General features: G+C 41.7%; 1 protein-coding gene across 1 annotated transcript in view; it reads left to right on the forward strand.

The window, feature by feature from the left end:
* LOC140357937 (alpha-1,6-mannosylglycoprotein 6-beta-N-acetylglucosaminyltransferase B-like) overlaps nucleotides 1–25,240 on the forward strand; it is a 154,478-nt gene that overhangs the window by 45,940 nt on the left and 83,298 nt on the right. Inside the window, exons 5-7 of the mRNA XM_072442524.1 lie at nucleotides 7,787–7,860; nucleotides 10,593–10,760; nucleotides 18,430–18,594. Coding sequence (XP_072298625.1) covers nucleotides 7,787–7,860; nucleotides 10,593–10,760; nucleotides 18,430–18,594 — 407 coding nt within the window. The remainder of the gene's footprint in view (nucleotides 1–7,786; nucleotides 7,861–10,592; nucleotides 10,761–18,429; nucleotides 18,595–25,240) is intronic.

Raw genomic sequence — 25,240 nt, forward strand, 5'->3', positions numbered from 1 at the left:
AGGTCCCACAGGTCCCACACAGGTCTCACAGGTCCCACAGGTCCCACAGGTCCCACAGGTCCCACAGGTCCCACACAGGTCCCACAGGTCTCACAGGTCCCACAGGTCTCACAGGTCCCACAGGTCCCACATGTCCCACTGGTCCCGCAGGTCCCACAGGTCCCACAGGTCCCACAGGTCCCACACAGGTCCCACAGGTCCCACAGGTCCCGCAGGTCCCACAGGTCCCACAGGTCCCACACAGGTCCCACAGGTCCCACACAGGTCCCACAGGTCCCACAGGTCCCACACAGGTCCCACAGGTCTCACAGGTCCCACAGGTCCCACATGTCCCACTGGTCCCACAGGTCCCACAGGTCCCACAGGTCCCACAGGTCCCACAGGTCTCACAGGTCCCACAAGTCCCACAGGTCCCACAGGTCTCACAGGTCCCACAGGTCTCACAGGTCCCACAGGTCCCACAGGTCTCACAGGTCCCACAGGTCCCACAGGTCCCACAGGTCCCACACAGGTCTCACAGGTCCCACAGGTCCCACAGGTCCCACAGGTCCCACACAGGTCCCACAGGTCTCACAGATCCCACAGGTCTCACAGGTCCCACAGGTCCCACATGTCCCACTGGTCCCGCAGGTCCCACAGGTCCCACACAGGTCCCACAGGTCCCACAGGTCCCACAGGTCCCACAGGTCCCACAGGTCACAGGTCCCAGAGGTCCCACAGGTCCCACAGGTCCCACACAGGTCTCACAGGTCCCACAGGTCTCACAGGTCCCACAGGTCCCACAGGTCCCACAGGTCCCACAGGTCCCACACAGGTCCCACAGGTCTCACAGGTCCCACAGGTCCCACATGTCCCACTGGTCCCACAGGTCCCACAGGTCCCACAGGTCCCACAGGTCCCACAGGTCTCACAGGTCCCACAAGTCCCACAGGTCCCACAGGTCTCACAGGTCCCACAGGTCTCACAGGTCCCACAGGTCCCACAGATCCCACAGGTCCCACAGGTCCCACAGGTCCCACAGGTCCCACACAGGTCTCACAGGTCCCACAGGTCCCACAGGTCCCACAGGTCCCACACAGGTCCCACAGGTCTCACAGATCCCACAGGTCTCACAGGTCCCACAGGTCCCACATGTCCCACTGGTCCCGCAGGTCCCACAGGTCCCACACAGGTCCCACAGGTCCCACAGGTCCCACAGGTCCCACAGGTCCCACAGGTCACAGGTCCCAGAGGTCCCACAGGTCCCACAGGTCCCACACAGGTCTCACAGGTCCCACAGGTCTCACAGGTCCCACAGGTCCCACAGGTCCCACAGGTCCCACAGGTCTCACAGGTCCCACAAGTCCCACAGGTCCCACAGGTCTCACAGGTCCCACAGGTCTCACAGGTCCCACAGGTCCCACAGGTCTCACAGGTCCCACGCAGGTCCCGCAGGTCCCGCAGGTCTCGCAGGTCCCACAGGTCCCACAGGTCCCACAGGTCCCACACAGGTCCCGCAGGTCCCGCACAGGTCCCGCACAGGTCCCGCAGGTCCCACAGGTCCCACAGGTCCCACAGGTCCCACAGGTCCCACACAGGTCCCACATGTCCCACAGGTCCCACAGGTCCCACAGGTCCCACAGGTCCCACACAGGTCCCACAGGTCCCACATGTCCCACATGTCCCACTGGTCCCACAGGTCTCACAGGTCCCACAGGTCTCACAGGTCCCACAGGTCCCACAGGTCCCACAGGTCCCACACAGGTCCCACAGGTCTCACAGGTCCCACAGGTCCCACATGTCCCACTGGTCCCACTGGTCCCACAGGTCTCACAGGTCCCACACAGGTCCCACAGGTCTCACAGGTCCCGCATGTCCCACTGGTCCCGCAGGTCCCACAGGTCCCACAGGTCCCACAGATCCCACAGGTCCCACAGGTCCCACAGGTCCCACAGGTCCCACACAGGTCTCACAGGTCCCAAAGGTCTCACAGGTCCCACAGGTCCCACACAGGTCTCACAGGTCCCACAGGTCTCACAGGTCCCACAAGTCCCACAGGTCCCACAGGTCCCACACAGGTCTCACAGGTCCCACAGGTCTCACAGGTCCCACAGGTCTCACAGGTCCCACAGGTCCCACAGGTCCCACAGGTCTCACAGGTCCCACAAGTCCCACAGGTCCCACAGGCCCCACAGGTCCCACAGGTCTCACAGGTCCTACAGGTCCCACAGGTCTCACAGGTCCCACAGGTCCCACAGGTCCCACAGGTCCCACAGGTCCCACAGGTCCCACAGGTCTCACAGGTCCCACAGGCCCCACAGGTCCCATAGGTCTCACAGGTCCCACAGGTCCCACAGGTTCCACAGGTCTCACAGGTCCCACAGGCCCCACAGGTCTGTTTGTTTGTTGTATGTTTTCTATCTATTTTTTTGTAATAAATGAAGTGTATGATTTTTTATCCCAAAGACTCAACTGTAACACCTGCCAATTATTTTACTTTTAATAGTAATATCATAATGTTAAACTGGAATAGGTGTAAAAGTTTAAAAAGTGACAATGTCTGATCATCCGTTTGAATTGTTATCTTTTAAATAGAAAAGGCTTAAATTACACAAGGCGTATTTTACAGAATCGTTTCAATCAGCCGTCATTTGCCCACATCTTATCCAACATAACCTTTGACTCCAGAACTAATTTAGAATCATGAGTTAATGTAATAATATTCATTCTCCTGTTCGTTTAATCTCAAAATCCTCTGGAACTTAATTAAGTTTGGACAGTATGCTTCTAATTATGTGATAAGTCCATACACTTTAACCTGTATATCCTACAAATCAATTTATAGTGAACATGTTATGCTTTCTTGTGGCTTTAATTAGCTTTTAAACATGATTTTGATCACCTTGGATTGCCATTTTCTAAAATAAGACCTTTGGAAAACAGACTTTACAAACTACACTTCAGTTTCATATGAGGAATTTAGGCCAGTGTTAATGAACTATGAAAAAATAAATACAGTAAAGGTAAAGGAGCTTTTAACTGTTTTACAGTGCTATTGGTGCCTCATATATGTGCCCAAAGTGTTTTTTTGATTGATTCCTGCAGTTTTTAGCGAGAGTACAGTCTATATCCTTTTCCTCGGATCTGCAGATGGATAGGACCTACTCACAAGGACGCGTCATAATCACTGCATGGTTGTGGTTATGGTGATTATTGCTTTTATTCCTTGATAACTTGGCATTCCCGTGTGCCGCTGTGTAGCCGCCTGACGTTCTGCAGCTCTGAACTTGTGCTGTGGCTCTGAAAATGATTGCCTGGACAGGACTTTATTTCTTATAAATTAGTATTTAATAGATCCATAAGTACCATTGCGTTCTTCAGCAGACCTATTGTTTGTCATCCCCTTTTCTTGGCCAAACTTAAATAATCTTGGCAGTTATACATAGCAGTTATGTTTTGCACAGACTCTGCTCGACTTTCTTCTCTAATCCAGTCTTTGTTCTTTGCAAACAACCCCTTTCCTTCCATGTGCGACAGCGAGCGGCTGTTGTAGTATCTTAATTTGTTCTGCTGAAGCAAACTCAGTATCGTATAAACTTGTCCATCCCTCATCTTCATTTATTCAATTACATGTATTTATATTGTGAGAAAAAAGTTTTGGGAAAAAAAACATCCCAGGCAAAAAACACAACATCTCCGTGGTGGTTTCAGTCAACCTAAAACTTACTTGGTTTTACTTCTAATATAGAGCAAGACTATAGAAGAGGCCCAATTTTATTCTATTTATGTGAGTTATGTATCTGGGTATTGATACTTTTGGCAACCTATTCGCCTGAACACTGACACGGGCAAAGTCTCAGTCTTAATTCTGTTAGATCTGAGTGCTGCTTTTGACACTGTCGATCATGGGATCCTCTTACAGAGACTAGAGGCTCTAAACTGGTCCTATCTGGAAGACAGGAAGTACTTTGTTGTAATTGTTAACTGTGTCTCAGACCACATGACCCTGACCTGTGGGGTGCCCCAAGGGTCAGTCCTGGGACCCATTCTGTTCAACCCCTTCATGCTGCCGTTAGGTCAGTTGATACACAGTGAAAATGTGTCCTATCACAATGATGCAGACACTCAGATCTATGTTTCACTGTCGGCAGGTGAATATGGACCAGTAGATTCACTCTGTCACTGCATCCAACAGATCAGTTTGTGGATGCAAAACAACTTTCTCCAGCTGAACTCAGACAAGAGAAAGTGTTAGCAGTCACCTCCAGAGCCTCGCTCTAAAATCAAGTTAGAAATCTGGGGGTAATAATGGACTCAGACTTGAACTTTAACAGCCACATCAAATCAATAACATCAGCAGCTTTTTACCATCTAAAAAACATTAACAAAATCAAAAGTATAATGTCTAAACCATTTAGAGAGACTTATCCATGCGTTTGTCTCCAGTAGATTAGACTACTGTAACGGCCTGTTCACTGGCCTCTCCAAACGAGCTGTAAAACAGCTGCAGTACATCCAGAACGCTGCTGCTCGGGTCCTGACCAGCCTCTTGCTGGTGCCAGAGTCAGGACTAAACATGGACCGGCCTCCTGCTGGTGCCAGAGTCAGGCCTAAACATGGACCGGCCTCCTGCTAGTGCCCAGAGTCAGGACTAAACATGGACCGGCCTCTTGCTGGTGCCAGAGTCAGGACTAAACATGGACCGGCCTCCTGCTGGTGCCAGAGTCAGGCCTAAACATGGACCGGCCTCCTGCTGGTGCCCAGAGTCAGGACTAAACATGGACCGGCCTCTTGCTGGTGCCAGAGTCAGGACTAAACATGAATCGGCCTCCTGCTGGTGCTAGAGTCAGGCCTAAACATGGACCGGCCTCCTGCTGGTGCCCAGAGTCAGGACAAAACATGGACCGGCCTCCTGCTGGTGCCAGAGTCAGGACTAAACATGGACCGGCCTCCTGCTGGTGCCAGAGTCAGGACTAAACATGGACCGGCCTCCTGCTGGTGCCAGAGTCAGGACTAAACATGGACCGGCCTCCTGCTGGTGCCAGAGTCAGGACTAAACATGGACCGGCCTCCTGCTGGTGCCAGAGTCAGAACTAAACATGGACCGGCCTCCTGCTGGTGCCAGAGTCAGGACTAAACATGGACCGGCCTCCTGCTGGTGCCAGAGTCAGGACTAAACATGGATCGGCCTCCTGCTGGTGTCAGAGTCAGGACTAAACATGGACCGGCCTCCTGCTGGTGCCAGAGTCAGGACTAAACATGGATCGGCCTCCTGCTGGTGTCAGAGTCAGGACTAAACATGGACCGGCCTCCTGCTGGTGCCAGAGTCAGGACTAAACATGGATCGGCCTCCTGCTGGTGTCAGAGTCAGGACTAAACATGGACCGGCCTCCTGCTGGTGCCCAGAGTCAGGACTAAACATGGATCGGCCTCCTGCTGGTGTCAGAGTCAGGACTAAACAGGGACCGGCCTCCTGCTGGTGCCAGAGTCAGGACTAAACATGGATCGGCCTCCTGCTGGTGTCAGAGTCAGGACTAAACATGGACCGGCCTCCTGCTGGTGCCAGAGTCAGGACTAAACATGGACCGGCCTCCTGCTGGTGCCCAGAGTCAGGACTAAACATGGACCGGCCTCCTGCTGGTGCCAGAGTCAGGACTAAACATGGGGAATCTGCATTTCAGTTTTATGCAGCTAAAAGTCTTCCTGAAGATGTGAGACAGGTTCTACTCTGACAATGTTCAAATCTAAACATAAACAAGTTTTGTTTAGCTGTGCATGTGACTGAAATGATTTTCTTTGCACTCTTCTGTTTTATTTCTTAAACTGTTTTGTGATTTCTGTCATGTCTGATTTTAATGCATTTTTTTCCTGTTTTGTGAAGCACTTTGAACTGCCTTGTGTACGAATTGCGCTCTACAAATTAACATGCCTTTCCTTGCCTACTGGACCCCATATGTCATTGTAATACTTGACCAATTCATCCAATTCATATTCGATATTCATTCCAAAATGATGCTTAGCTGCTCTGGTGTTTTCTCAGCATTTGTATTTGCTCTGAAAAGAGATGAGCATCACCAGCAGGAGTAGTAGCTCGTCTCACGATTGGCTTGTCGTCGTTATGCTAATCAAAGAAAATGTCCTTCAATTATTTGTCTGTGATTGTGCTCTATGAGGCTTGGCAGGAAGACTGTCCACTGTAAATGTGCCCTTAATTAGCCTCCATCATGTTGGTCTGCAAGGACAAGAGCGAGAGGGTGAAAAAGGAGAGAAGGAGAGTGAAAAGTACATGGGAGAAAAAGAAGACAGTGAAAAGAGAGGAAAGGAAGAAGCAGAGGAGAGAATTATGGAAGAGTAGGAATAAGGAAAAGAGATGCAGGAGCGGGGAAGATAGAGAGAGAGAGAGATAGCACGAACAGGAAGAGGAGGAAGAAGAGAGAGAGGAGGACGAAAAGAAGAAGATAAACGAGAGAGATGGGGAATGAAAGAGAGGGAAGGCAGAGGGAATGGAGAGGAGCAAAAGAAGAGAAGGAGGAGAGAAGGGATAGGGGGAAGAAATTATGTTGAAAGGAGGAAAGAAGGAAAAAGAAAAAGGAGAGAAAAAGAGTAGGAGAGAGAAAGAGGGAAAATTAGAGATACAAAAGACATCAAGGGGAGAATAGGAACTAAAGACGACAAAGGAGAAGAGGAAGGGAGCTGAGCTAAATGAAAAAGACAGAACCAGCAGGAAATGATGAGATTTATGAATGACACTAATGCCTATAGTAAACCAGGAGCTGATCCCTAATGGGGATTTGTCCGTGTAGCAGTGAGGATATTCAGACGCTTGTTAGCTGCTAGCGTCTCTCTTTTTCCCTCTAATCTATCTGTGTTTATCCAGAGGCCGGAAGGGGGGGGGGGCAGGCAGGCAGGCAGGCCGGGGTCCAATGCACAAGACAAGTCCATGCTCCGGGGAAGACACCACATCCACGCTAATCAATACCTCCCAGCCAGTGCGATGGCTAATTAGGAGAAGCTAAAGGCTGTGGAAACCCTATTTAAACCTACAAATGCAATCTACCAACCAGTGGTCACCAGTGATCACACGCGTCGTTCACGTTTTGACATGTAAAAGCACTAATGGAGAACTTGTTCATATTGACAGGATTATCTCAATAATAGAAACACTTATTATTATATATATTATAGCCAATATTGAGTAATAAGCCAGTGTAGGGTAACTGGACTAATAAAAATATCCTCCAAGACACGTCAAATTAAAGAAAATTACACCAGTTTTCCAACAAATCTTGCCCCTTTCATGAACATTTACATATTGAACTTGCTATAACGTTATGTACTTCCTCCGTCATATTAAACACTGAAAAAGTAAAAGTGGCTTGAATTCAGAAAATTAAAGATCTACTATTACTACTACAAAAGAAAGCTATTGATTTCATTATGGGTTCCATAATACTTAACATGCTTCCTTAGTGTGAACGTGCTTGCCTCTCCACATACCTGACTCGTAGCTTAGCCTGCATGCCACCTGCTTAAAATATCACACTAATATGATATGTGCCCCTTCCATTGTAGTTGCGAGGGCCCTTTATCCCTGCTTGCAGTATATTTTAAAATGTTGTAACCAAATGTATACAAATCTTTTTGATGGATAATTATGTTTGTATTTATTCATCATAATTTCCGTTCCTGTTTTTAAAGATTTATAAGTCTTTGTTTGCCACATTCTGTGTAGAATTTACCCTGTTTACAAGTTCATACAATATTTATTCAGCCAGGGATTTATACTAAAACATTTTCTCGTCTCCAGATGTGGACGCTCCATCGAGGCAGTGTGAGACTCCCAAAGACCCTCTGTTCCCCGACTGTTCCACCAAGATGGATGTAAGTGCGATTCCTCCTCCTCCTCCTCCTCCTCCTGCTCCTCCTATCTTTGCCCTTTCTATCCCTAAACTTGGTGCAACATACTGTCAGTTTGGTATCTAAAGGCTGTTTGTTATCCCAGCATAAAGGTCTTTAAATTGAAAGCATTTTTTTTTTTTTATCAGGTGGATGTAGATAATAAACAATACAAAGACAATGCATGCACACGTTAGCATATCTGAAAATAGGCTGCGGCACTGACGTAGGTAAAGATGAACAATAGGCAGGGTAAAATAATGTGCTTGAAGGTAAAGGCTGCTACAAACTCTTTCATGTGTTAATATTTTTCTATGTTTATGTATGAGGTCTTTATAACGGCCTGTGTGTGAAGAAAATAGGTTTATATCGATATCGGGTCATAAGTGGGGGCAGGTGTCTGTATAACTCTGTGGGGGATTCACTGTCTATGAAGAAAATAACCAAACAGACAAAGACATATGAAAAACATCATTAGAAATAAATAAATAAATACAAATCCATACAAAAGTCATTTTCTAACCCATGGACCGCTCCTGGATGAGGGTTTACGTTGACTACTGCTAATCATTTTGAACTTAGTTTGTTTACACTGATATAACATCATTGTACTCATTGTTCAATATAATATTACTCAAGTAAAAGTAGGATTAAAAGAGTATTTTGGGAAACTATTACATAAGTCTCTCTATAATTTTATGTAGTTTGAAGGACAAAACATTAGATAAAGCTCAAAATCTGATATTTTCAAAAGATAAATAGACATTTGAAGATGTGAGAACTAATGTTTTGTTACTTACTCACATAGAAACTTTTATTTAAGTAAGAGTACACATATGATGTCTGAAAACTACTCTGAGAAGCAAAAGAATGAGTAAATGTATCAATAATATGTATTGTTTTGTGGATATGTGGATATGCCCAGTAACTACAGAGAAATTATTCATAAACCACAACAACACATCTGCAAAAGAAAATAGAATTCTGTTAGAAAATGAAGAATCATACTATCTTTATATCCTAAGAAAATTACATTGTTAAAAGCTCAAAAAGGTCAGATTTTAGTTGTGTTGTGGTTTTGTTGTGATTTTGTTGTTGTTGTTGTGTGATTTGATTGTGATTGTGGTTTTGTTGTTGTTTTGCTGTTGTTGTTTTGTTGTGTGATTTGGTTGTGATTGTGGTTTTGTTGTTGTGTGATTTGATTGTGGTTTTGTTGTTGTGTGATTTGGTTGTGATTGTGGTTTTGTTGTTGTGTGATTTGATTGTGGTTTTGTTGTTGTGTGATTTGATTGTGATTGTGGCTTTGTTGTCGTGTGATTTGATTGTGATTGTGGTTTTGTTGTTGTGTGATTTGATTGTGGTTTTGTTGTTGTGTGATTTGATTGTGATTGTGGTTTTGTTGTCGTGTGATTTGGTTGTGATTGTGGTTTTGTCGTTGTGTGATTTGATTGTGGTTTTGTTGTTGTGTGATTTGATTGTGATTGTGGTTTTGTTGTCGTGTGATTTGGTTGTGATTGTGGTTTTGTCGTTGTGTGATTTGATTGTGGTTTTGTTGTTGTGTGATTTGATTGTGATTGTGGTTTTGTTGTCGTGTGATTTGGTTGTGATTGTGGTTTTGTTGTTGTGATTTGATTGTGGTTTTGTTGTCGTGTGATTTGGTTGTGATTGTGGTTTTGTTGTTGTGTGATTTGATTGTGGTTTTGTTGTTGTGTGATTTGATTGTGATTGTGGTTTTGTTGTTGTGTGAGTTGATTGTGGGTTTGTTGTCGTGTGATTTGGTTGTGATTGTGGTTTTGTTGTTGTGTGATTTGATTGTGATTGTGGTTTTGTTGTTGTGTGAGTTGATTGTGGGTTTGTTGTTGTGTGAGTTGATTGTGGGTTTGTTGTTGTGTGATTTGATTGTGGTTTTGTTGTTGTGTGATTTGATTGTGATTGTGGTTTTGTTGTTGTGTGATTTGATTGTGATTGTGGTTTTGTTGTTGTTTTGCTGTTGTTGTTTTGTTGTGTGATTTGATTGTGATTGTGGCTTTGTTGTCGTGTGATTTGATTGTGATTGTGGTTTTGTTGTCGTGTGATTTGATTGTGATTGTGGTTTTGTTGTTGTGTGATTTGATTGTGGTTTTGTTGTTGTGTGATTTGATTGTGATTGTGGTTTTGTTGTCGTGTGATTTGGTTGTGATTGTGGTTTTGTCGTTGTGTGATTTGATTGTGGTTTTGTTGTTGTGTGATTTGATTGTGGTTTTGTTGTCGTGTGATTTGGTTGTGATTGTGGTTTTGTCGTTGTGTGATTTGATTGTGGTTTTGTTGTTGTGTGATTTGATTGTGATTGTGGTTTTGTTGTCGTGTGATTTGGTTGTGATTGTGGTTTTGTCGTTGTGTGATTTGATTGTGGTTTTGTTGTTGTGTGATTTGATTGTGATTGTGGTTTTGTTGTCGTGTGATTTGGTTGTGATTGTGGTTTTGTCGTTGTGTGATTTGATTGTGGTTTTGTTGTTGTGTGATTTGATTGTGATTGTGGTTTTGTTGTCGTGTGATTTGGTTGTGATTGTGGTTTTGTTGTGTGATTTGATTGTGGTTTTGTTGTCGTGTGATTTGGTTGTGATTGTGGTTTTGTTGTTGTGTGAGTTGATTGTGGGTTTGTTGTTGTGTGAGTTGATTGTGGGTTTGTTGTTGTGTGATTTCATTGTGATTGTGGTTTGGTTGTGTTTTCCTCACAGTGGATGCGCGCTCGCTGGACCTCTGACCCGTGCTACGCCTTCTACGGAGTGGACGGATCGGACTGTTCTTTCCTTGTTTACCTGAGTGAAGTGGAGTGGTTCTGCCCCCCGCTGCCTGGGAGGAACGAGAGCGCCACGCCCCCTCCGGAACATTCTCCTACACAAAAGGTAGCACCACTTTAGAGACGTGGACAGGAACAAAGGAGAGAGAGGAAAAGAAAGGAGGAAAGGAGAGGAAGTAAAGAAAATCGAGGTGATATAAAGGAGGGAGAAAATAAGAAAAAGAAAAGAGGGAGTAAGAAAAGAACACAAGTAGAGGAATGAGGGAGAGAAGAGGGAAAAAGAGGAAGGAATAAATCAAAAGATAGAGAGAGGAGAGAAGACAAAAATAAGGACGTGAAGAAGAAAGGAGGAGGGTAAAAAGGTAGAGAGAAAAGAGAGAAGAGGAAAAAGAGGGAGAAAGAAAGGAAAGACAAAAGGCGGATGAAAAGCTAGAGAAAGGAGGAAGAGAACAGAAAAGAAAAGGAGGAAAAAAGGGAAGAAAGGGAAGAGGGAAAGAAAAGAGGCAGGGAGAAAGAAAGAAAAGAAAAGACGAGGATGAAATGCTAGAAACAGTAGGGTGAGAAGAGGAAAAAGGAAAGAGAGAGGAAGAAAGGAAGACAAGAAGGATATTAAATGTAAGGAAAGGAGTGAGAGAAGAGGAAAAAGAGGGATGAGAGGATAAAAAGTTACACAAATGAGGAGGAAAGAGGAAGAAGGAAAATGAAAGAGGGGGGAAGAAAGAAAGAAAGAAAGGAGGAGGATAAAAAGCTAAAGAAAGGAGGGAGAGATGAGGAAAAACGAGGGAAGTAAATATGAGAATAAAAAGGTCCAAAAGGAAAGGAAAAGGAAGTGAAAGGGAGCGAAGAGGAGAAAGAAAAGCGGGGAGGCAAAAAAAGAAAGAAAATATTAGGATAAAAAGGTTGAGAAAGTAAGGTAGAGAGAGATGAAGAATAAAGAAACAAGAAGGCAAGAATAAGGATGCCGAAAGAAAAAAAAAGAGGGAAAACACAGAATTTAATTCTAAGTTTGTCTTTGTTTATTTAGATGCTTCATCATCATTATTTGATCAGGGAAACACACAAGGGCATCAATCAAAAAAAAGAACAGAATGGTACGTGCCAGGTTTAAGTTAACTACTAGTTGTTTTTTCTTTTCTTTATTAAATAAGCAAAAAGTTCAATTAAAACAGAACAGATTTTAAAACACCAAATTAGGACTACGACAAAGTCTGAGGAATAAAGTCTGGCGGTAATGCAACACTTGGATGCCAACCGCCATAAAACAACAACAACAACAACAACACCAAATTAAAATTCCATGATTGTATGACTGTCGAAAAGGACATTTGTAAGAAAAAAAGAGATAGAACACACAAGGAAGAAGAGAGAAAAGAAGACAAGAATAAAGGAAAGAAGAGAGTCAAGGAAGAGGAGAGAAAAGAAGACTAGAATAAAGGAAAGAAGAGAGTCAAGGAAGAGGAGGGAAAAGAAGACTAGAATAAAGGAAAGAAGAGAGTCAAGGAAGAGGAGGGAAAAGAAGACTAGAATAAAGGAAAGAAGAGAGTCAAGGAAGAGGAGGGAAAAGAAGACAAGAATAAAGGAAAGAAGAGAGTCAAGGAAGAGGAGAGAAAAGAAGACTAGAATAAAGGAAAGAAGAGAGTCAAGGAAGAGGAGAGAAAAGAAGACTAGAATAAAGGAAAGAAGAGAGTCAAGGAAGAGGAGGGAAAAGAAGACTAGAATAAAGGAAAGAAGAGAGTCAAGGAAGAGGAGAGAAAAGAAGACTAGAATAAAGGAAAGAAGAGAGTCAAGGAAGAGGAGGGAAAAGAAGACAAGAATAAAGGAAAGAAGAGAGTCAAGGAAGAGGAGGGAAAAGAAGACTAGAATAAAGGAAAGAAGAGAGTCAAGGAAGAGGAGGGAAAATAAGACAAGAATAAAGGAAAGAAGAGAGTCAAGGAAGAGGAGAGAAAAGAAGACTAGAATAAAGGAAAGAAGAGAGTCAAGGAAGAGGAGAGAAAAGAAGACTAGAATAAAGGAAAGAAGAGAGTCAATGAAGAGGAGGGAAAAGAAGACTAGAATAAAGGAAAGAAGAGAGTCAAGGAAGAGGAGGGAAAAGAAGACAAGAATAAAGGAAAGAAGAGAGTCAAGGAAGAGGAGGGAAAAGAAGACAAGAATAAAGGAAAGAAGAGAGTCAAGGAAGAGGAGGGAAAAGAAGACTAGAATAAAGGAAAGAAGAGAGTCAAGGAAGAGGAGGGAAAAGAAGACTAGAATAAAGGAAAGAAGAGAGTCAAGGAAGAGGAGGGAAAAGAAGACAAGAATAAAGGAAAGAAGAGAGTCAAGGAAGAGGAGGGAAAAGAAGACTAGAATAAAGGAAAGAAGAGAGTCAAGGAAGAGGAGAGAAAAGAAGACAAGAATAAAGGAAAGAAGAGAGTCAAAGGAAGAGGAGGGAAAAGAAGACTAGAATAAAGGAAAGAAGAGAGTCAAGGAAGAGGAGGGAAAAGAAGACAAGAATAAAGGAAAGAAGAGAGTCAAGGAAGAGGAGGGAAAAGAAGACTAGAATAAAGGAAAGAAGAGAGTCAAGGAAGAGGAGGGAAAAGAAGACTAGAATAAAGGAAAGAAGAGAGTCAAGGAAGAGGAGGGGAAAGAAGACTAGAATAAAGGAAAGAAGAGAGTCAAGGAAGAGGAGGGAAAAGAAGACTAGAATAAAGGAAAGAAGAGAGTCAAGGAAGAGGAGAGAAAAGAAGACTAGAATAAAGGAAAGAAGAGAGTCAAGGAAGAGGAGGGAAAAGAAGACTAGAATAAAGGAAAGAAGAGAGTCAAGGAAGAGGAGGGAAAAGAAGACTAGAATAAAGGAAAGAAGAGAGTCAAGGAAGAGGAGGGAAAAGAAGACAAGAATAAAGGAAAGAAGAGAGTCAAGGAAGAGGAGGGAAAAGAAGACAAGAATAAAGGAAAGAAGAGAGTCAAAGGAAGAGGAGGGAAAAGAAGACTAGAATAAAGGAAAGAAGAGAGTCAAGGAAGAGGAGGGAAAAGAAGACAAGAATAAAGGAAAGAAGAGAGTCAAGGAAGAGGAGGGAAAAGAAGACTAGAATAAAGGAAAGAAGAGAGTCAAGGAAGAGGAGAGAAAAGAAGACTAGAATAAAGGAAAGAAGAGAGTCAAGGAAGAGGAGGGGAAAGAAGACTAGAATAAAGGAAAGAAGAGAGTCAAGGAAGAGGAGGGAAAAGAAGACTAGAATAAAGGAAAGAAGAGAGTCAAGGAAGAGGAGGGAAAAGAAGACTAGAATAAAGGAAAGAAGAGAGTCAAGGAAGAGGAGGGGAAAGAAGACTAGAATAAAGGAAAGAAGAGAGTCAAGGAAGAGGAGGGAAAAGAAGACTAGAATAAAGGAAAGAAGAGAGTCAAGGAAGAGGAGAGAAAAGAAGACTAGAATAAAGGAAAGAAGAGAGTCAAGGAAGAGGAGGGAAAAGAAGACTAGAATAAAGGAAAGAAGAGAGTCAAAGGAAGAGGAGGGAAAAGAAGACTAGAATAAAGGAAAGAAGAGAGTCAAGGAAGAGGAGGGAAAAGAAGACTAGAATAAAGGAAAGAAGAGAGTCAAGGAAGAGGAGGGAAAAGAAGACTAGAATAAAGGAAAGAAGAGAGTCAAGGAAGAGGAGGGAAAAGAAGACTAGAATAAAGGAAAGAAGAGAGTCAAGGAAGAGGAGGGAAAAGAAGACTAGAATAAAGGAAAGAAGAGAGTCAAGGAAGAGGAGGGAAAAGAAGACTAAAGAAGAGAGTCAAGGAAGAGGAGGGAAAAGAAGACTAAAGAAGAGAGTCAAGGAAGAGGAGGGAAAAGAAGACTAGAATAAAGGAAAGAAGAGAGGCTTTTGGTGTGGCAGTAACGCACAACAGTAATAAAGTACATTGTATTTTTCACTAACGCAGTAATATAACGCATCACTGAGTTGAAAATGGGCATATCACTTGTAACTCAGTAACACTCGTCACAAGTCCCGGGGCCTCTCCAGGCGGCCCCTGCTCTCTGCGAGCGGGGGCCCTCTGAGCTCTGCACGGCTCGTCATTCACACTGGCTCCGGGGCCTCTGCTCCTCCGCTCCACACCGTGCTCTTCACCTACACACTTACTACACACTTCCACAGACACAGACGAGGAAGAAACGTGGCTCCATGTGGGTCCAGTGGCCACGCCTTGTCCGCAGCAGTGACCGGCTCGTTACACTGACCAGAGACTCACTGCCCATTACTAACTGTGTCCAGTGGTCCTAATCTGCACAGCATATACATAAATATAGGACTGACCATCTGTGTAACTCCAGTTTTATGAATAATTGTAAGTGTTTTGGCAGTGAAATATTTCAAATGCTTGTATCAGTGAAGTACAAGTGAAAGTAGATTTACAGCTGTGGCGATCTATGATAGTTGGAAACGTTATGAACAAAGTAACTCAAAAGTATTGCTGGGATAGTAATATTGTCATTTTTTTAGTGCTGTAACTTGTGATATATAATGTATTACACTGTCACTGGTAGCACAGCCTAAACGTGCAGCACAACTTGACTTTAACAACACGGCTGAAACATATTCACACGTGGTGTTTACAATGAAACAGAGCATCCATCACTTCCACTAGAATAACTCTGGAGCTCAGAGTAGTTGATCAATGGCCTCAGGGAGAAAGTAAATGTCGTTTCCAGTTAGTCTGCTGCAGTTTCACTTCCTCTGCCGGTCTGAGCTGTTCTTTTGATGTTTCTCAATTTTTTAAAAAGATTGTTTTGGTCAAATGTTTGGTGTGTTTTGAACAGGATAGTGAAATAGGAGGAGTAGGGCTGAGTACTAGTATTTATTTTTTCTCTTTTCTGTACCAGTGTTCAAATATATGTGGTGTGCGATATTTGAACACTGAGCAGTATTTCTTTCTAAGCTGTACGGCTGCAACTTTTTAATGTATCACAATTTCCTCCACAAACAACAAACTATCATGTCTCATTCTGGATAAGTAGTAGTAGTAGTAGTAGTAGTAGTAGTAGTAGTAGTAGTAGTAGTAGTAGTAGTAGTAGTAGTAGTAGTAGTAGTAGTAGTAGTAGTAGTAGTAGTAGTAGTAGTAGTAGTAGTAGTAGTAGTAGTAGTAGTAGTAGTAGTAGTAGTAGTAGTAGTAGTCAATTCTTTGTACATAAAGGATTTGATTATTAAAACATAAATTACAATTCTTGTCATAAAATTCATAATTCTGTATTTTTCCTAGGTCGTTGCTGTGTTATGTGTATATGTGTAATATTCATGCCTGCCAAAACTTTTTTGACTAATCCAGTTGTTTTCAAATACTTCTTTGTGCTAGTACTGCCTAGTAACTGTCTCAGGTTCCACCAGGCTTAAAAAAGACTAACTGAACCAGAACCTTAAAGGAAATCTATTATGTAAAATCGACTTTTAGCAGCTTTTAACTATATTATAATTGTTTTTCCTTCTCATTAAACCGCCCGGAGCTGTGTTTGGACTGATTCATGCATGTTTGGGCTTATTCTTTGTACTTTAAGATCAATATTGCAATTTAAAATGTCCAAATTATAATATGATCCACGGGTGTCGTCACTGTAGGTCTTTTACTATATTGACTATTCCATTGAAAACTGGAACAATATTTGAACTAACAAGAAACCTTTTGTTATTGCTTGGTACTGTATTAATATTTCAGCTTTAGAAGGTTGAAAAAGGAACAAATACAACTCAAAAATGATTCATTCTGCTCACGATTTTAACAATATGGCTCACTTGGATTTACTGGGATTTTTGAGTTACTTTGTCCTTTATCGGCCGTGATATTTTCTGGAACTATATATATCACACACAACATTTTTTATGATGATTGACATAGCGCTCTGGATATGTTACTACTTTACCTGACATGCCACACAGTATGGAATGAGAAGTATCTATCCTGTACTTATGTTTTTAATGCTCAAATAAGAAAAATACCTTGAATAACACGTCTTTTACTGTCACGCGCTCGCCTCTCCGCAGATCTCACCTGTATTGTTTGTTCTTTGAGCCACTCGGGGCCCGTCTGTGCGTCCGCTGTACAGCCTGGGTCTAATTGCGAGCGAACTGATCCCTCGGGCCGCGTGCGCTTGAGAGGAATACTTCACCTGCATTGTGAGATGCTGCTCGCGTATTGATTTACTCTGTGATTCTGGGGTGTTTTTTTTTTTTTTTTGTGCGGAGTGTGCACTAAAGACAGTTGGATACTCTGAGTGAGCGATGCAGTGATCATGAGGAGAGGGGTAAATATCACCAGGCAGGACACCCTCAGGCCGACGCCCCAGGCTGTTCTCTCACTTATGATCACAGCTGCTTTCTGCTGGTTAGTCCACAGCGATCCCGTCCCGCATTGATTTAGCTGATTTTTACACGTGGCGGTCTTCCTGGTCAGTGGGGGAGGGGGAGGGGGAGGGGGGGGGGAGTGTGCGATCGTGCGGTGGTCCTCGGGCGCTCAGGTTTCCAGGATGAGAAGTTGAGGTTGCGTTCATGTGTTTTTTAAGCTAGGATTGTCAGGATTTTGATGTCACCAATAATAAAGTCGCTGGTTGTACCCTATTTTCCGCACCTTTTTTCATAGTTTGGGCCGGGGTGCGACTTATACTTATACTTCGGAGCGATTTATATGTGATATTATTTGTTATTTCCCACTTGCAACCGCATTTCATACTCCAGTGCCACTTATATATGTTTTTTCTTCTCTATTATGCATTTTTTGGCTGGTGCGATTTATAGTCCGGAAAATACGGTACACTTTTAACAGCCTTTATTGGAGCTAATGGTAATATTTGATGTTGTTAGCCATCCCAAAGGCTAAATGTAGTTTGTTTGCTAGAAAATAATGTTATTTTTTAACTTTCTTTTCTTTTTACTTTAGCTGAATAACGTTAAACGGGAATTTAATTAAACGGTAGGGATCTGTTCACTGCTTTTCTATGGACAAGTGACAGTAAACTTGTAAATGTAGTGATGTTTAGTCGAAGAGCTCGGGGGTTTAATAAAGTACTGTATATCTAGCAGTGATATATAGAGAGGTGGATGTCGGGCAGCAGCTATTGCAAGGTTCTCGATTTCTTTTCCCGACTTGTACAAGCATTTATCTGCATTTTTCAACATGGAGAAGTATTACCCAGGGACCAAGATATATGTCTCATTCTATCCTTTATGAAGTTTGGTTTGATAAAGTGGGTTGCAAACTAAAGACTGTGTAAATTAAGGGTTTCACTGTGATTTGGTCATGGTGAAAATAATTGTATATCATTTTTTCACACTAAATTTTCTCCCTTGGGATGTCAATATCACATGTTTGTGCTACAGTTACTGCCAGAAGAAACGTCACAGTTGTACAAATATTCACAATTATTCTATAACCAAACCTTATTTTTCTTTCGTTCACATGGTCTAATACATAACCATTCCTCTAGCATGCAAACTGTTTCATAAAATCAAACTTTCGATGTAATTAAGTAGTGTACTATAAAGGTAATGTGACATAAAGAGACAAAAAAGCACTTTAGATCTATGTAGACTTTTCTGGAGCTGGTATGGTGTTATGGTGTTATTTTGCTTATTTGTTCAGTTGTTACGGTTTTGTTGTGACCTGAATAATCTTGCTTTTCAATTCCAAATAATCTGGACATGCCCTTTGTGATAGCGGCACTACATTTCTCAGCTTCACAGACTCGTTCCCTTTCCCCGTGGCTGCAGGTCGAGTCGTTTTAATGTATGAGCGCAGATGACCTTTACCTGAGAACATGTTCTTGTTTTCCTCTCAGGCTGACTTCCAGTTTGATGTGGGGCCTCTTCTGGAGCAGGTGGGCACCAGGAAGGAGTCTCTGAACTTCATGAAGCGAAGGATCCGTATGCTCGCCGCGCAGTGGGCGTCGGCCGCTCGACGAGTCCACGACAAGCTGCGCACACAGTGGAGAGAGCAGAAGAGGGTGAGTCACGTGGACCCGACAGAACTTATTACACGCATCTGTGGTTAAGAACGTTCTTTTTTATTAAGTATATGAATGAATTTGTGTGAACTTACGCTGGTTGACTGTTTGAGATTTCTATGTAGATTCTTTGAAGTTTTTTTGAAAGTTAAGACAGTTTTTGGAAATGTTTAAAGCGGCATAACTCAGACTAAAGCTGCATACTACGAAGCTGTCAGCAGTGAACACAAAATAAAATAAATACAATACAATAAATACATAAATAATAAAATAAATAAAATAAATAAAATAAATAAAATAAATAAAATAAATAAAATAAATAAAATAAATAAAATAAATAAAATAAATAAAATAAATAAAATAAATAAAATAAATACATTGAATAAATAAATAAATAAAATAAATACATTAAATGCAATAAATACAATTCAATCAATTCAATCAATCAATAAAAAACTGAATAATTACACTTTCACTTTAAAAATAGATACACTTTAAAAATAGATTAATAAAATAAATCATCATAAACATAAATACATAGGTAGATAGATAGGAGCACCGTGCACCTCCCTCCTCTTTCTCCCCCCATCAGTCTAAAATGGCACCAACTGTTATCTCCTGTCCCCGGCACAGGGAGTGGTGTTCGTTTTGTCCACCTCATTCCTCATTGTAGAGGCAAAAGCTTAAACCTCAATACTGTTCATTTTCTGTTTTACAAACCTTAAAAAAAAAACTTCAAAACTCAAAACGTGACTTGAATGCAAAATAAAGCCTTAAAGCCGTTAAATCCTGGAGGGTCACGGTGGACACGGTATTGGCCAGACATGAGAGGAGCCTGTGACATGGGCTGGCTGCAGGTCTGTAGCTGGCAGCCCGGTGTAAACGCTCTCTCTTCTTTCTCACACTTATTGTGCTTTATCTCCTATATTTTGTAAATATAGTTAGTATATTTTTTCTATTTTACTGTATGATAGGGACACGCGCTGGAATAGTTTTTTAATTCAACTGTTTTTGACTTTTTTCGGCTGGATTTGAGTGTTTTTCGTTGCGTTCGTTGTGTTGTTGTGACGTGAGCTAGCTCCGAGCGAGCCCACCAGCCCCCCCCGCGCCCTCCGGCCGCGCTAAAGTACGGCGTGTCGTCGGTACACGTTTATATACACGTTTATATGAAAGAGGAACTTCACGAACGATCGGGACACAAACTGGAATCGCTTTAAATTAACTTGTTTTGACTTTATTCGGCTGGATTGAGTGTTTTCGTCGTGTCGTTGCGATGTGTTTTGGCTCTGAGTCCCCCGGCTCCGGCCCCGCCCCCCGGCTCCGGCCCCGCCCCCCGGCTCCGGCGGCTCCGGCCCCGCCCCCCGGCTCCGGCCCCGCCCCCCGGCCGGCGCCGTACCGCGTTTCCACAAAGGAGGAACTCATGAAACTGCAGAGAACAGTCGTCTTACCCGGAGATCGTCACGTTATCCCGTCGCAATACTGACCTAACCTAATACTGATGTGCAATTCTGTCGTATGTGCAATTGCTGTTGGAATTCATGTGCAATTACTGTGCAATTCATGTGCAATTCATGTGCAATTACTGTGAAATCCATGTGCAATCTATGTGCTGTCGTGACACATATTCATGTGCAATTACTGTCGGGATCACATGCAATGGTATTTATTTATTTATTTGTCTATGGGAGTTTTTGTTTATTTATAGGAGATCTTCTACTGAAAGTGTTTTTCAGACTTCCTATAAGTGATCTGTTCTTCTGTATCTATCTCTGTATCTACCTGCGTTGCACCAATGAAATTTCCCCATGTGGGACAATAAAGGAATATCTTATCTTATCTTATCTTACTTGGACAGTGCAATAACATTTTATATGAGACTGAGATTCTGTCATTTCAAATCTTCAATGATCAGCTTGGGTCTTTTAAATCGAGAGCTCTACACTCAATCTTCTGTCAGCGAAAGCCTGTCTTTATTTCTTTTTTATAACCAACGAGATCTGGTTTGAAACATTAAAGGAGCGCCATCCGCTGCATGCCAGGCTCCATGGGCAGTCGGCCGCAGAGTTGTGAGTTTGAATCCAGCTCTGACATTGTCCTGTGAGTCCTTCAGGCCAGAAAATCCAAAAAGGAGGACAAAAATAGAAACGTTGAAGGAGAAAGGAGAAAGAGAGAGTTTATCCATGTTACATACAGATACAGTAGGTGTTCCCTCGTCATTAACTTGTTCACAGTTTTATTTGAATTGACTTATTTGTGTTTGATTACCGGTAATCTTGTTGTTACTGTTTTTATTATCAAGTCATTTTAAAGCAGTATAGGTTTACAATGAATAAAATGTTATCGTTCCATACTAAGTACTCAACTCAAGTGCTTGAAAAACTAACAGCAGCTCATTTGGTTTGAAAGCTCGGGATGTTTGGGATCATTTGTTGCTTTTATGTTGGCGCATTAGCCGAAACATTTGTTGGACTAACACTTTGACACTTTCTCTCGTCAGCTTCTCTGCTTGGCACACAGTTTGTTCCCACATGAGGAGATAATGATAGGGCTAACTCTTAAAAGCCGTCGATTAAACCTTCGCGGATGACATTTACAGGACATTTTCACAAGTGCTCCCAATCTATCATCCAAAAAATAGACCTAAACGTAACTAACCTTTTTATCTGGTGGTTTCTGTCTAATTTCACTTTATTTTGTCTTCAGAAAGTACAATTTTGTAAAGCCAGTCACAAAATTGAAGAATAGTAACAAGAAATTTAAAGATTTCACTGTTGTTTCGTCCCAGTCTCAACAATCGTGAATAATAGTTCAATTGTGTTTGTTTGTTCTCACAGTAATCGTAACACTAAAAATGTGATATTGTGACATCCCCAGTTCACAGTTTACATATTAAACTTGTCCTTCTTAAATAATAAAAGAGTTTCAGGTTTTGTATATAATATGACACATATAAGACAGGGCGTTTTGTTCTGTTTTGTACTTCCAGAGGGCGTAATGTTACGTCAATATTTGCTCTTTTTCATTCAAACTACACATATCCATCAAACACAAACACCTTCAAACACAAGTAACACACCTTTGAACTCCTACTTGTATATTACATCACTTGAGCGCCTACTTGTACAAAACTCGCACACTGCAAGCGTAAATAGTCGTCTGAATGTTCCAAACGAGCTCTACTTTCTCGCAGCCGCTTTGCTCTTTGAACGTCTCCATAGTGATTCTTCCTTGTGTCTGCAGGGTGCCAGGCGTTCTCATATCGCCTTGTGGTTTCTAGATGCTCTGGCTCAATCACTGCAGCTAAAGAAAAAAGCTTTTAAATTGCACACTGCCGCTCTCTAACTTGGAAATGCTGTTACGTCTTTTCCCTTGGATAATTTGCGTGAAGAGAATGTGATGCAGCTATTGTACATGTCACTCAAAGCAGAACAAATCCATTGAAACTTCTGAGAGGCTTAAAATGTAAAAAGCACTTGAAACAGAAATGCATTTGTCTTCCATGGGTTTTGTAAGTGAGCTGAATCAGGCCCACGGACACTGTGTGAGAACGGGCTTTTAGAGACTAGAGAGGAGGCTGCTGTTGATGTTTGTGGAAGTTACATCATCTTTTTTATCCTTTTTATTTTTATCTAAAGGTGCACTATGTTACGTTTATGGTAGAAGCTCCTCAACCTGTCTCCCTGGAGATCCTGCTGCCTGGAATGTTTCATAATATGCATTTATTTCATGACTTTGGCTCAAATGTACACAAAAACATGCATTCTTTCTGTGTGCTGGGTCACCTTACCACAGAAGTGACCTGTAACTTGGCCTGGTAGCCTGAAAGATACTGTAGACTGTGACGCAATTGCATCTCCATGGAGACAAGTGGGTGGCAGACGTTACATAAAAAAGTTACATAGTGCAGAAGTAACTGATTTGACCTCTGATGGTGTTTTCTCAACTGGTTTATCTGCACTCAGCCTCATACTCACGATTTTAATGTGTGTGTGTGTGTGTTTTACATGTGTGGATTGTGGTGACAGGGTGGTGGGTTGGGTGTGTCCATTGATTATTTTTAACAAGTGTAAAGTACTTAAAAGTCGTATTTCAATCCCTGTATGTGTTGTATAAATAAAGTTTGAATCATTGATGGATGGATAATGAATTTCATAATGTATCTTTTTCTCACAAAAATATTAGATCATATCATATTTTCAAGTTATCTCTCTCACATAAAGCCGTATTTACTTCAAAATCAATCAAAAACAAATTGAGCGCATTGTCATTTGTTTAACCATCTCTTCCTCAATTGGCCACTTAACGCTTGTGCTACCCTCTAATTTAGTGCGTGGGTTGAAACACTTTTTCTTTTAAACATAAAAGACATTATTCAGCCTGACCCAAAGATAACACAAGGGATGCTCAAGAACACCATGACAACATACACTTGTGGGAGTGATTGAACTGCAGCAGCCCTCCACCTCCAGAGGCTTAATGTGAACTGCCTTGCGCCTACAGTTTTGTTTGTGTGTTGTTTTTTTAAACCAAAAAAATAAATAAAAATCTGGCAAAAATTCTGAATTCATGGCATCATTAATGTTATGGCATCTTTATTTTGCAAAATTGTTTCCAGTACATTTTGAGATCCCAATTTACTATAACTTTTGGCTCATTTGGCGTTGACAAAAAAAACTGAACACTTTTATTCACCCCTTCCAGTCCAGGTGATGTGTAATATTGACACCAGCGTGATTTTTTTTTTTTTTTTCTCTACGTTTTATGAATCACAAATGCCCTCGCTGGCTGCTGCTGATTCAGCAGAAAGATCCAGGCGAGGAGCTGTCCATGGTCCTAAACAGTACACCTCTCTTTTATCTGCTATATATGTTAAATTATGCAGATTATACATGAAACGCAACTCATATTTAAGTTAGATGCTTACCCCGGGATAAGGAAAAAACACGGTCCGTTGAATTATAGTGAAAGCTGCAGCTGTTTGGGAGGGATATTTTGACAAGCGTAAAGTATGTTTTCACCTCCAGCGAGTTTGTCAAGAGTTAAAGCTAAATCAAAGCATTGCCTGGCAGCGGTACATGGTTGGAGTCGACCTATCTTTGAAGTTTTGGAGCCAGAAGAAATTGAATGCAAAAATAAACGCTACCATCTGTTAAAGTAAAGTTAATTTCATAAGAGGTTTAAATGCATACAAATTCCCCTCGCTGTGAGCCGTTAGCCTGCTGGTTTACCCTTATGCATATCAATTGTTCCTCGGTCGCTCCAGTTGCGTTCCCATTTTTTCACGTTCGAGATTGTATTTTGTTGGAATTGGATTCGTGCTGTGCAGATTTCATGGGAAGTTTTGTTTTATGTCTTGGAGCCTGGCAAAACATCTACTTTTATTAATGAAAGTGAATATTAAAACGTTTTCTAAAAGTTGCTCCCAGAAACTACGAAATAAATTGCTTTAATGTCACAAATTATAATCTGAACATCTGAAGACCTTGTTTTATCTTCACATAATATTACAACCTAATTGTTCAATAGGAGTGGATAGTTTCAGGAAAAGGAAGAGAAAAAGTTTAATTTCATCTACGTTTCGCATCTTTTGGCTTTTGAAAACATGACTATAACAAAAGTACAAGCCTCTGATAGCGTTTTATCATTAACTTTTCACTTTTAAAATGGCACTTAGCTGTTTTGCACATTAACTCTGAAATATAAAATGCAAATGAAGAAAGTCTGAAAGCAACAACAAATGTGTCTCTCCTGAATTTGATTGTTATTGTCGTCATGTCTTCGTCTAATGGGGATTTTTGTTTTTCCTAATAATTTCATAAGCTGCTCTAAATAACTGTCTCTGTGTAGCGTCCACCACCTGCTTGTCTCCGTGGAGATGTCTTTCTTTCTTTTTTTCCCCCCCATAAAAGTCCCATAAATATGAGCAGCACAGATCAGTCACAACAATTAACACATTTAGGCAATCACAAAATATGTAAATCCCTAAAAACATTTACATACCATTTCCAAACTTTCAGAATAGATTTAAACTGACTTTTTACTTTCCAAACTGTTGAGGGAGCAGAATATCTCAATGCTACTTTATCGGTCTCTGCAGAACATTTGGCACAGAAAATGTTGAGATCGCAGAGAATACTGTACATTTTTAGTTTGAGTTTTTAACATATGCACAAAGTTATGGAGGGAGCAGATACACAAGGCTTTGGTTGAAACGTTCCACAGTATGACATTAAACCTACTAGTATCACTTTATGTCTTTAATAAACCTTTTCTGATTTCAAACGCTAAGCCAGAATTATTCTTATTAAACTATCTGCTCATTATCTTTGAGTCTTTGTTCATGCTTTATTAAGTCCAATTAAAGTGTAGTTACCGTATTATACTGACTTAATCATGTGTAATACTGTCATACTCATACGCAATAATGTCATATTCATGTGCATATAACTGAGTGTTTACTTTTGCCACTATTATTATTATTTTTGGCTTATTTTACTTTATTTTTTCTTTCTATTCTTTATTATTATATTATAAGAGGTTTTGTCTATAAGAGTTTTGTTTATAAGAGCTTTTCTATTAAGAGTGTTTATCTTATTATAAAGGGGTCCCATCCATCCATCCATCCATTTTCTACCGCTTGTTCGCG

This window comes from Eucyclogobius newberryi, unplaced genomic scaffold (genome assembly GCF_026437365.1).
Source record: "Eucyclogobius newberryi isolate DKJ021-1_F unplaced genomic scaffold, fEucNew1.0.hap1 SCAF_13, whole genome shotgun sequence".
NCBI classification, from domain to species: Eukaryota; Metazoa; Chordata; class Actinopteri; order Gobiiformes; family Gobiidae; genus Eucyclogobius; species Eucyclogobius newberryi.